The sequence below is a fragment of the Mastacembelus armatus genome, chromosome 5 (assembly GCF_900324485.2).
Source record: "Mastacembelus armatus chromosome 5, fMasArm1.2, whole genome shotgun sequence".
NCBI lineage: Eukaryota > Metazoa > Chordata > Actinopteri > Synbranchiformes > Mastacembelidae > Mastacembelus > Mastacembelus armatus.
Genome location: NC_046637.1, coordinates 1,503,690 through 1,516,124, shown reverse-complemented (window position 1 = coordinate 1,516,124; position 12,435 = coordinate 1,503,690). Strand labels below are relative to the sequence as shown.

At 43.1% G+C, this 12,435-nt stretch overlaps 1 protein-coding gene across 4 annotated transcripts; it reads right to left on the bottom strand.

Annotated features, from left to right (window-relative positions):
- Window positions 1–492: 492 nt before the first annotated feature.
- On the bottom strand, window positions 493–12,234 carry smpd4 (sphingomyelin phosphodiesterase 4). 4 transcript variants are annotated; one of them, XM_026307265.1, is made up of 20 exons: window positions 12,131–12,234; window positions 11,734–11,810; window positions 11,448–11,534; window positions 10,586–10,722; window positions 10,385–10,460; window positions 9,913–10,021; window positions 9,328–9,380; window positions 8,940–9,091; window positions 8,610–8,730; window positions 8,357–8,428; window positions 6,073–6,210; window positions 4,557–4,711; window positions 3,895–3,985; window positions 3,688–3,785; window positions 3,280–3,443; window positions 2,662–2,867; window positions 2,295–2,525; window positions 1,856–1,987; window positions 1,623–1,751; window positions 953–1,273 (listed from the first exon to the last, which is right to left on the bottom strand). In XM_026307265.1, exons 2-20 carry the CDS (start codon window positions 11,770–11,772, stop codon window positions 953–955), a joined length of 2,511 nt encoding a protein of 836 aa, XP_026163050.1. In that variant the 5' UTR covers window positions 11,773–11,810; window positions 12,131–12,234. The 4 variants fall into 4 exon arrangements, with proteins under 4 accessions (XP_026163048.1, XP_026163052.1, XP_026163050.1 ...); XM_026307263.1 differs by having other exon boundaries at window positions 493–1,273; window positions 11,734–12,227; XM_026307266.1 differs by having other exon boundaries at window positions 6,121–6,210; window positions 11,734–12,227.
- Window positions 12,235–12,435: the final 201 nt, after the last annotated feature.

Below are 12,435 nucleotides of genomic sequence, written 5' to 3'. Positions count from 1 at the left end.
TAGATGTTGTTGTAAATTGTGTGTGTATGTGTGTGTGGGGGGGGGGGGGGGGGCGGCGCGACGACTATGTGCTGCACTAACATTTACATTTGTTACACAAATAAAATGCAGATTAATGATAAAACACTGGCCAGAAAAACATTGGACATACTTGCATCACGGATTCAGACCAGAACTATGAACAACAGGAATCAGTTTATTCTATTAGCACATGTAAATATTTAGACCTACATGTTTTCGGATGCTTGTCTTAAAAAAACAAAAAGAAAACTCGCTCTAAGCACAGCAGCAAAACTCTGCCCATATTTACATATAAAAACAGCCGAGTCATTGTACAAAAACAAAAAAAGCTGCCAGTCCACGTCGACTCCTACACGGCCTCCTGTTAAATCTCCAGGAGACATGAAGCTCTTCTTCTATGTCGTCAAATACAACACAACACTGTATTAGGCAGGATTATACCAAAATAATATCTGCTTTGGGTCTCATTTCTGACTTTGTTGTAGCAGGTGGGAAGATTAAAAAAATATATATAATCAATAAAAGGATCAATACAGAACTGCAACAATAAGTCAGTAACTGAATAAAACTTTATTAGCAACTATTGATTAATCTTGTCAAATGGGAAACTACTTTCTTGTCTCTGTCAGGAAACTGAATGTTTGAGTTTTAGACGACGTTCGTGGCTTTAGGAAACTGAGGCAGGAATTTTTAAACCGATTCTGATGCTGTTCAGGACAAAGGATTAATTAACAAAACTAATCACACACTAATTGATAATGGAAATATTCCCTAGTTGCAGCCTGAGATCAATAAAATACCATGTTTTTCATCACTCGCTGGATGGAGGAGTTCAACACTTAGTGCATCAGTTTCACACTTTTTCTTTCAAAACTGGAATTGAGTTTCTTTATGTGCATGTTTCTAAACATGCAGGAACCTTGAGGCTCAGTTAGTGTGTTTTCAGCTTCTCTCCAATCAGCGTCATCATGAGTCCATAAAGGAACCCCCCTGCCACGATGAGCAAAGTGCTGGATCCGGGGCCAAACGACAGGAAGGCTCCAACCATGTAGAAGAGCAGCAGCAGCACCATGGTCCTGTAGCTGGCCAGCCCACGCAGGCTCAGCCTCGGATGCCGCTTCCTCTCCAACGTCCGCTGGGACATCGGGCTCTGCCTCAGTTTGATGGTGGATTTAGGATCTGTCAGGTAGTGACGACCCAGACGACCCAGGAAGTCTGGACGTGAGCAGAGAGCATTCATTTGCTCACCAAACTGTAGGAAGACAAAAGCAGAAATATCTTAAGTAACTACATGAGCAGATTAGTCGGTGGCTGTTTACTCATCATTCACTTTATAGATCCAGAAAAGGAGAGAAAGAAAAGATAGAAGAATGATCCGGCTTGTTATCAACGTCTGGATCACATTTCTCCTAAACACCAGCTGGATCTGGACGAGTGAATGGATCAAATTCCACATATGTAGCTAACACCAGATGCTGCTGAAGACTTTCCAGTATGTTTTTGTTGAAAACCCACACAACAACATTTTATAGGAACTACAGAACTGCAAGCACCAAAATGTCACCACATTAACTGATTAAGCTGGTTTTCAGACAACTCACCCGCTCATTAACCAGAGAAGAGATCCTGTAGAGAAGCCTGACCAGCAGAGCATTCTCATAGCTCCTAATGGGCTGGAGCTCCGGGTCTCCCTGGTACTGAATGTCAAACCTGCGCAGTCCGTTTATGATCTACACAAAACAACACACACACAAACACACACAATGTTGGCGTTTTAGTGTTTGCTGCTGGGCTCACTGCTTTAATGTAACGTACTGTACCCTGAAACACCGACCTGCCTCCTGCCCAGGTCAGTCAGCATGAGTCCGTTCTCTCCATGGATGCAGTCTGGCAGCTGCTTGCAGTTGCCGTCGTCCTGGGAAGAATCCAGGTTTGACATAAGCTGAGTCAGCTGCCCCTGGTTCAGCTACAAAACAGTGGAACACAAATGGCACCAGGTCAGAAAGGCTGTGCATTAATTGATTTACTGAACACTTCATCTCAGTCTCCAACATGAAAAGCGAGACAATCACAAAATCTTCTGCAATTCACCTTCAAAAGAATTTAATGGGAATTTCTCCCAAAGCCACAAAAGTGAACTTCCTGGTGGCATTAGGGGAAAGTTCAGAGAATCCCCCAAAATCATACAAATCTTTGGGGAACCATGAATATCTGCACCAATTTTAATGAACATCAATCACTGGGACCAAAAGTAACAACCAGATTAATCAGACCTTGAAGATTTGACACAGGTTCTCCAAGGCCTTGTCCAGGAATTCATGGGTCTTTCTTAGACACTCTCCGCTCTCGTCGGGCTCACCGCTGGTGAAGGTGTTGTTGAGGTCGGAGGAGCCCAGTCCAAACCAGGACAGGAAAGAGCTATTGCTTGCCACCTCGCTGGAGTGGTCGGATATCCTCTTGGCCGTCTGCCGGGCTTGTGCAATGATCTGGATTAATTTCATGACCTGAACAATGGACATAAAACACACCAGGTGTTTTCACCGACCATTTTGTGTCCTGCTGAAGTCAAACTCGGTCTGTGACCCAAATCTGAACCCCGTGGCTTAAAATCGACCTTTAAACCGTGACACAGAAACTTACTGCTCCTCTGAGCTCCGTGCCAAACATCTGCTTGTACTGACAGTCCTGTCCTTCCAGAGCGTAGACGTGGCTCTTCACCCTGAACACCATGTCCGTCACCACCCGCTGCCGGGACGACAGGTAGCTGCCTCCTTGGCTCGGCGTCAGGTAGCCGCGGGGCTGCCGATGGTGGAGGACGTGCTCTGGCTCCAGAAACAGCTGCTCTCCTGGAAAGAGGCGCTTACTTTTAGTTTTATCTGTGTAAATGTAAGACAGCTCTCTCGCCGGTTTTACTATGTTCTCTCCTGAAGTACACAGGTAACTACAGAGTATTTTCATTATCGGTGTTTTCAATTAATCAATGAATTGGTTTAGACACGTTAGAAAAAGTAAGAAAAACCCCTTATGTATGCCCTGAGATTATTCTTTGACTGTGTAACAGAAACAGTTTTGTAAGAACTGTAAGTGTATTTGTAGGAATTTTAATTTAAAAAATTTGTTGTGTTAAATTTTTTCTCATTTAATTTGAACAACGCAAAAATCATTTATCCTTTATATTTGATGTAGCAACAACGATGTAAAGTTGAGGACGTGATTTCCTAGAAAACTCTCCACCTGCAGACCCAGTTCTGTCCTCACCTTTCTGGATCATCTCTGCAAGGTTTAGCTGAGCGAAGACTTTGGACACTCTGAAGACCATCAGTGCATTTTTGGCATTGACCAGATCCGTCCTGATAGCTCTGTTCAGGAAAACCTGGAACAGCTTTGTGTATATGAGCAGGTTCTCCTGAACAAACGACTCCCTGCAAAAGAACGTGTTAAGTGTCACAACCGCACCAACAATTTATTTTTCACAACATTAACATGGACACTGTCACCTCAACAATCTCCTCTGTGTCTCAATCTGTCCTGAATCTACATACTGACTAACCACCACCATATTTATCTAAATGGGTTAGCACAAACACTAATGTTTATAGCATCTTTCAGAAATTTTCCAGAGCAGAGACCTGGGATTCAGCTGAAAGACAAAGTCACCAAACCTACCATTTGTCAGGTACTGTTCTGTTCTGGTCTGGCTGGGGGTTGGTTTTCTCTCTTGTGTATCTCCACGGCTGGACATAGCTTAGCCACGTCTCCAGCACCTAAACACAGAAACAAGATGCTCTCTTAACAGGAAACTAAAAACTGCACCAATACAGAAATATAATAAATATTAAAAAACTAATTTCAGTTTGGGTGATTGAGACTTACTGCTCTAAATGAGGCGTCCAGGGGCCAGTGGCTGAAGCAATGCTGGAGGAACAGGTACAGTTTCTGTTGCACAAAGCGCTGCACCACCACCCTGCAGGACATTAAACATTCTGACTAGTAAAGGCCATCTGGAAGGTCACTGGCATTGCACTACAGTGGTTTAAATTTTATCTTTCTGACAAACAGCGGTTTATACAGGTAAAAAACATCAATTCAGCTCCATCACCATTACTGCATGGTGTTCCCCAAGGATCTGTTCTGGGTCCACTTTTGTTTATAATCTCCATACTCCCTCTTGGCAATATTTTCAGACATGTTCATATTAATTTTTTATTGCTATGCTGACAACACCCAGCTGTATATTTCCACAAAACCTGGTATCTCCTCACGTCCCACTGCACTCACTGACTGTTTAAAGGCCATCACCATCTAGACATTTAATTGTGGTCGAGACCGAATAAATTGAAATACAACCAGGCATGAGACAGACTAGCTCATGAAAATCATCAAGGGATGTCTTTCAAATCAAGACGAAATACATAACTTACATGTGTTTTCTTTGAGAAAACTAACCCTAAGATATTCTGTCTGTCTTGACAAATCATCAAATATTCAGAAGTAATTTCATTGACATGTAAACAGGAACATATAAGGATGCTGACCTCTTGAACTCCTCCAACGGGCTGGTGTGAGTGTGTGAGTGGGCTGAGGGCGAGGAGGTCAGCTGCTCGGGCTTCAGGCTGTTGGAGAAGGCATGCAGGTGTTTTACCAGCAGACGCACCACCAGCACGTGCTCCTCTGTTGGAGTGAAGGGCTCCTGAAAAAACAACCGGTCACAAAAAGCTCCACCACCACGACATCCAATCATGACACCCAGCTCCCAGTTTCAGCCAATCAGAACACAGTCCAGTCCAAAAGCAGCCAATCAATCGCCAACAGCTCAAAGCACTTTCTGTTGCAGAGCACAGAGGTCCCACATTGCTGCTGCTGTTGATTTGATTGAACAGATGTGACTGTTTCATCTGTGGATTATACTGCATTTAATCCCATAATTTGGATTCTCTGTTTTCTCTAACATAACATTCAATTAACATATCATTCATATTCATTCAATCCTCAGGGGGCAGTGACACTTGTCTCTGTAAAGTGCCAGTCAAAACTTAAAACTCAGCCCCAGGAATAATAATAACTTAATAATACCTCAATTCTTGTCAGATGACCTTTTTAAAACCAGTTCACAGATTAAGGACTTAAAAAACCCACCTGGTACATAATGGAGCCCCTCCTGTAAATATACAGTAAATTTGAGATTTTCTAAGGTTTTATTTAAAATGTATTAAGATTAAAGGAGCTAATGAGATTTTGATGATTTTCAGTCAGAATGAACGGTGGGACCTCAGTGCTCAGTCATCTGCCTACAGCAAAGCTGCTTTGTTACAATGGTGGTGCTCTGACCTCTGCTGGATATTGTCAGCAAACACTAACCATTAACCCCTGTAACGTTCTTTTCATATGAAATTGGCAAAGAAGTAAAAAGCATGTACTGATATTATGACTGGCATGTAAAATTAAAACTTGTACTTGTAGTAATGTAGTAGTACCTTTTGCTTTACATGGCGCAACACTGAACATTTATGAACCACATGAACCTTAAAGCAACAAGGCGTCACAGACACAGCGTAACAAACATGCCTTCAAAAACAAGAACACGCAGCAGAAGAGAACCACACCCAAACCGCTCGACATCTGCCCTGAAAATCAAACTCAATAAGCATCATTCCAGTTTTACTTTTCCTGTCAAGGATACTTCTCTGCAGAAATTCAGAGTTTAACGTTTTTTTCTATTGACAGTGTTGAACAGCAGCTCATCACAGAGCTCAGGCCTAATACGGTAAATTATGATTTAAAAATCAAGTAAGGAGTGATTGACTGTCATTTAATAATGCTTTTTTTGAGTGTTGGGTGACAACATGTTGTGCATCACAGTTCATCAACCTTGATTACAAGGCAGCCTGATTTTTAGAAAAGCTAAATCATGGGTGAATATGTGCAAAAACCAGGATGAAACATGCAAACTAATCAGCAGCATCAGGCTGGTGACTGCAGGAACAACGTGTCGCCTGTTTGTGCATAAGAGAGAAGTAGCCTTGACTGTGACCTTAACTGACTGAGGTTTACCTCCAGGAGGCCCCAGAGGGGCGGGGGTGAATGAAAAGGTAAAAGTACTTGGTAGGTGTGGAGGGTCCCAGAGCCTGGTGGGACGTGAGGTTGGCACGGCATGCTGGACATACTGAGGCGGTACTGCAGCAGCGCCAGCTGTTCACCCGTGACCACCAGGAGGGAGAGGAAGATGAGGAAGAGGGAGCAACCATGGAAGGAGGAGGAGGAACAGCAGCAAAGAGAGAGGAGGGGGAAGTGACAATAAGGGGGGTGAGGAGGAGGAGGAGGAAGGCACAGGTGGCAGGAGGAAGGTTGACATGAAAACAGCAGAAAAGGAGGCAGCAACCAGTGCAATCACACAGAAACAATTGGCCAAAACATTCAGCAGGAAAGGAGCAGAAAACAGAAGAGGAGACAAAAAGAAGATGTTGACTGAGGGAACACGATGCTTTACTTCCTGGGAACGGTGCAGAGGACTGTCCACACTGAGGGCTCACATGGCTGCAGGGATGGGAATCATTTCACACTGCACCAGCTGGAGTTTGACAAGTCACAGCTGCAACTAATGGAAATCCTCTCTGTCCATTATCAGGTAATAATTATCCGGCTGAGCTGGGACGTACCAACGCATTTCCCATGAACCAACAGGACTTTAATCCTGGAAGGTTCCAAGTGCTGAATATCTGACAGATTAACTACAACAGCAGTGACTGGACACACACGTCCAAGTCTCAAAAAAGTGTGTTACGTTATGAACTTTGCGTAGCAGCTTTAATAATTCCCATCCCTGATGTTCTACATTCATTTACAGAGTGAACTCAAAACTGTAAGATTCTGTTTGACAACTACTGTGAAACTGCAAAAACTGTTAATGGAGGAATAAAATGTAGGAAAAACTCTATGGACTGTGACCTAGAACATATTTAACAAATGACATGAATCTCACAGTTTAAATCCACTCACAGGGGCCCAGAACTCAACACAGTGGTTAACGTGTATTTACAACAGGAGAAGTCCACTTCACAAAAACTTCCATATGTTTATGATGCAGGTCTTTAATCTGCCAGAGGAGCTGAAGAGTATTTAACTGTTTCCTCTGCTTATAAAGCAGTAAAGGAGATCAGTGATCAAATCTTAACTAGAGCTGCCATCAGTCAATCGATAGAATATTAATTTCTCATTTCAATCAAAAGTGCAGAACAGTTTAAAGTTCCAGCTTCTCAAACATGAGGATTTACGGTTATAAGAGCAGGAGAAAAAAAAATACTGCTACACAAAAACAAAGGAAGCAGTTGTTGGGTGGATAAATGTGTGTGTGTGTGACACAAGTGATTGAGCATTGAGCATACAGCACATAAGTAGATGAGCTTGATCTATATATAAATGCATGATGCAGATAAACAACACCAGCACCAAGTCTCACTGGGATTGCTTTGATGGGTGGACACTTTAATGTACTTTCTGTATTATCACTGGCAGCCTGAGGGTTTTGATTATAAGTCGAAGTCGTGATATTCTTTCAGTATATGATTTGACCCACGGCAACAGCAACAGAACTCACAGGACCTGAAAAGGGCTGAGAGCCCTGCGTTGAAGGGGATCCAGTCTACTCTGACCCCTCGAGTCTCCGGGATCCACTATCTTGGTGTGACTTCATGCTGGTGTTTTCCATTAAAAACCACACAACAGATCAACTCGACCAACACTTGGTGACATGGACTTGCGGCATGCAAAGAACGTGAGAAGAAGCAAAAGCACTACTACCAGGAGCACATGCCAAGTCCCTCAGTGCAGCAGGTTTACTCTGCAACTACTCATGTAAATAAAATGGCAATTGAAATATACTTTAAATATAAAACTAAAACCAGGTGCTTTCAAAGTGGGGGGGACAGTAAAGCCTGATGTGCATTCACACTGCAAGGAGCTCATGGCACTGTTTAACTTCAGTTTGACGAGTCAATTCTCTATTTCAGTGCAAACCAGCAGCAGCCAAAGTTTTTAACCTCAGCAGCCACAAACAGCTGCTGCTGCTGCTCAACATGCTGTTATAATGCAATTTGCAGTGTGAACGCACAGCTGTGGGTGAAGTTGTCCTTCAGTACTAAACTATAAATCTTACAAACCCTCAAAAGGACCAACAACATGAAGCATGTGTGTGTTTGTCTGTAACATGGACAACTTCACTGTAGCCTGACGGAGAAGGCGGTGATGTGGAGGAGGTTTGTCAGCCAGTCAACAGCAAACTGAGCTATGCTGCAGTGCAGGGGGGAGAGAAGAGTGGGCGCATTTTCTGTTCTCTTACCTTCACCTGAGGAGACTGTAACTTCTGGTACATCTCCAGGGAGTAGTGATGGAGCCAGATCTCCACGAACATCTTAGGCAGAGGAATCAATTTAGTTTCCGCCGTAATTTCACACACTTCAATCATCACATCTTTAAACAGACACTACAGCTGAAACAATTGGTCAGGCTAACAGATTAATTGTTTCCAGCATTTCTCTCAAGAAATATCTAATCTCTCAGATCTGCTTTACTTTGCTGTAGTAAGGTTTTACCTGTAGCAGGGTTTCAGACCTCCAGATTTCCTGGGCTGCAGGGTCGGCGTTAACGGACGGCTGATGGAATATGTGATGTTTCAGGAGACTGGGGCTGTGGACGCCATAACCAGTGGATGGTCTGTTGAATTTAAGGCAGAAGCAGGTAGGACTTTCACACATTTTAACAGAATGCATTTTTCTGATATGCCGTGTCACTTTTTCAGTGGTTTACTCTGGGATATTCTTCATGAAAATTATTGTTTTAATGTTTAAAAACATGAAAATAAATGTTATATGTTCTGTGTAGAACCTACAGACAGATATTATTTACATTTCGTCTATAAATACCTTGGTGAAGGTGCAGTTACGGAGCCTCTGGAGTCAGAGAACGGAGAAGGGGGCACGCTTCCTTCAGTGGGGAGGAAGTACTGCAGGTAAGTGTCCACCAGCACAAAGTACGCGCTGTCTGTGGAGCTTTCCTGGTGGCCTTGAGGGCAGTTCTGAAAACACAGTACTAGTTAGTTCTCCCTGTGGGAATTACTATGTCAGCTGACTGCTCGTACCACTTATTTCTTATTAACAGCTTTCTGCGTAAAGCTGAAAACGTCTCTTAGTTTTGAATGAAACTTGTAAAAACGTGTGTTGAACAGCTCATGACTTGACAAAGGCTTCAGAGGACAGTGATGACTTGACCTCAGCTTTTTCAGAATTCAATTTACCAGGATGGCAAACTCACCTTTGGTGTGATGAGACAGTAGGCAAAGTTAAACATGAAGAATTCAAACGGATCTGCAAAACGTTAAGGAGTAATTTAACCAACCAGCAATGTAAAGTCCAGCTCTGCTGTTGTTCTGACAGTGACTATCTTACAAAGTCTTCTGTATTGTAGCAGCAATTTCTTAATGCAAATTGGACAACTGAACAGAGGTGGAAAGTCTAATCAGTTAGTTGATCATAAGAAAAATATCATAGGCCATTGTTTTAATAAATGATTCGTCACATCAGTCATTTTCCAAATTTATCAAAAGCCTTCAGGTTCTCTGGTAACAGAAGGAGTTTCCCTTTTCTTTGTCATATATGTTGGAAAGCTGAACAATTTAGGTTGGACACAATGAGATGTGCTATGATGTCTCTTTAACTGGAAATATATGACAGACACGAAAAATAACAGTTGGTTGCAGCATCACAACCATTCACTGAAATATAGCTGGGGAAAAAAAAAAACCCATTTCATATACAATTTACTAACTCATCATGTGCAATATGTGACTAACGCCACAGTAAAACCCAGACAGGTTAGTACTTGTGTTGGGAAGGATACTGAGAGCGAGGTTCACAGTCAGGAGACCGGACAGGGGGAACTGCAGCTTGTTGTGGAACAGCGGACAGTCTGGGAGAACGCCTTGCTGGATGCAGGCCTTCACAGGTCCCTTCAGGACACACAAGCAACAAAAGTCAAGCTATACGCAGCTGCAACACATCCGAAGGACTGAAACTATAAAACCCCTCTCAACATTTCATTAAGCACAGCCAGTATTTTCCTTCACCATTTGTGATCACACTAATTCAAAGATCACACTCCGCTCTAATTTCAGTAATGAAATATTTTCACTAAAACCTTGTAACAACTGATGCTGATAAAAAACACAGACAGTATATTCAAATGTCATAATTCCCTAAAATTGAATATGATAATTCTGCCTTTTTGATCACAACTATTAACAAACATACCTACTGGTGAAAATATAAGAGTGGTGCATGAATCAAAACACTGAAGAGAGAAAAATTCTTACCGGGAGATAATTGACAGGAATTTCGTATTTGTACTCTTCTGCTTGAAGTTTATAGACGAGCTTCATCATCGGCCCACTGGACGTCGAAATAGAAAAGAAAAACAACAATATTTGAATTCATTCATAAAACACACACTGAATGAACATTACTATGCTTCAATGAACACTCTGCCGTGGCTACACAGGAAAACTTTGAAGTACTTGGGGTTCAGAAAGTTCATAACAATGTTGTAGTCGCTGCTGCGTGCATGCAGGAGTCGCAGGTTCCAGCCAGCGATGATGCCGTCCAGGCTGCCAAACACACTTTCCACAAGCCAGGGGAAAATCAGGTGCAGCTCCTAAAGAAGAACACGAACACACACACACACAAATTAATACAAAATAGCAACAGAACATAAAACCCGTGTTATGTCCTGGCAGACAGCTGTGATGTTGGCCAGCTGTTAAAATCCTTGTGTGGTTCTGCTACAGAAGAAGCAGTGACAAAGTGTACTAGAGGAAGACGAATGCAAATATTATTTCAGCCACAGATGGAGTTAGACAAAGCACCACTGTGTTTCTGTCAGCTGTTTTAAATGTAATTTTGAAATGACTGGAGCTCCAGATGGACCAGTCGACTGTGGTTCATGCAGTCAACAGTTAAAGAGCTGCAGATACACCAACACTACACTGCCCTAACTGTGACTGAAGGCCCTGAGGCTACAGCCCAAAGTGAAACCCACACACAGACTGTTCTCCTGCTGCCCTACAATTGTTCTTTGTGTTAATGCAGAGCCAACAGAACAGCAGCTGTTCTCAAATAGAACCTTAACTGTCCTCAGTAGCACCGACACACGACGAGACAACCATCAGTGACTGTACTGCTTGGAATCTGAAAACAAGAGTCCCAACTCAGATATTACTTTTTATTATAGATTAGTCTGCTGATTATTTTTTCGATGTTGACAATTATTAGTTGATGCTTGCTATAACAATAAGGTGTTTTGTTTGACCAAGAGACCAGAACCCAAACATAAATATTTTACTGTGATGTATGACAAAGAGAGTTCAACTCCGACAGTACCTTAGCAGGATACTCATCGATAATCCTGACCAGATCTTGGCATCTCTGCAGCAGAGGTTTGGTGGTGGAATCAGCTTTGAGGTTGGCCTGGTGCAGCAACACAGAGCAAAGAGCTTCACTTTGAGGAAACATTAATTCAGGAAACATTCATTCAAATGGACAATGGACTGGGCCGAACCAGCTGGACTGGAGCGACCCAGCTGGACTGGCATGTTATGAATGAGCGCCCATTAGTCACCTTCATCCTCAGGTACAAAGTGTAAACAAAGTGTGTGGACAGACTCACCAGTAGGAAACTGGGCTGTTGCAGAATTGGAGCAGCCATGTAAACTGGACACTGGTCTCGGTTCTACTGGGACCCACCTGTTAGTTCAAACTCAGCTAATTTCAGTTAGCTGCTACTTAGCTTAGCGTTAGCACATTCAACAGAAACTTTGGGTTAGCTGATTTAAAAGAAGTCTGGGCTGTGGAAGGAGGAAGATCCAGAACCGACCCCCCGGAACCACAACAACTGAGAGGAAAACCCAGCGGGCGCTGTTAGCATGCGGGTTAGCATGAGTGGCTAGCAGAGCCTAGCTAGCCGAACCAGCACAGAACCGAACTAACAGCAGCCGAGGAGTCTCCGCAAACATGAACCACACACCCTAAATAAACCGGGACCGTGTTAAACCGACTCCCTTCACCTTCGCCGCGGACACGAACTCAGACTTTCTGCCGCTTCAACCGCGTTTTCCATCAGTTCGCACCGTACGGAAGCCGCTCACGTCTTCTTCGTTGGTGCTTTACGACAGCTGGTTCGACGACACATTGTTGCACTTTACTGCCACCTTCCGGAGCCACCAGTATACTGCAATACTACTACTATTATTACTACTATTACAGCTACTGCTACTGCTACTAGTACTAGTACTACTATTGCTGCTGCTACTACTGCTACTACTATAAATAGGAACAGGAATAAGAATGTCCACTGGCTCTACAATTCCTT

Bases quoted from the DNA above. Each gene is read 5' to 3' on its own strand.
- smpd4 (XM_026307265.1), bottom strand. From the start codon at position 11,772: ATGGCTGCTCCAATTCTGCAACAGCCCAGTTTCCTACTG. The intron at 10,461-10,585 runs GTACTTCAAAGT...TTCGACGTCCAG, and splicing joins ATGAACTTTCTGAACCCCAA to TGGGCCGATGATGAAGCTCG. The intron at 2,868-3,279 runs GTGAGGACAGAA...GCCTCTTTCCAG, and splicing joins TGCAGAGATGATCCAGAAAG to GAGAGCAGCTGTTTCTGGAG.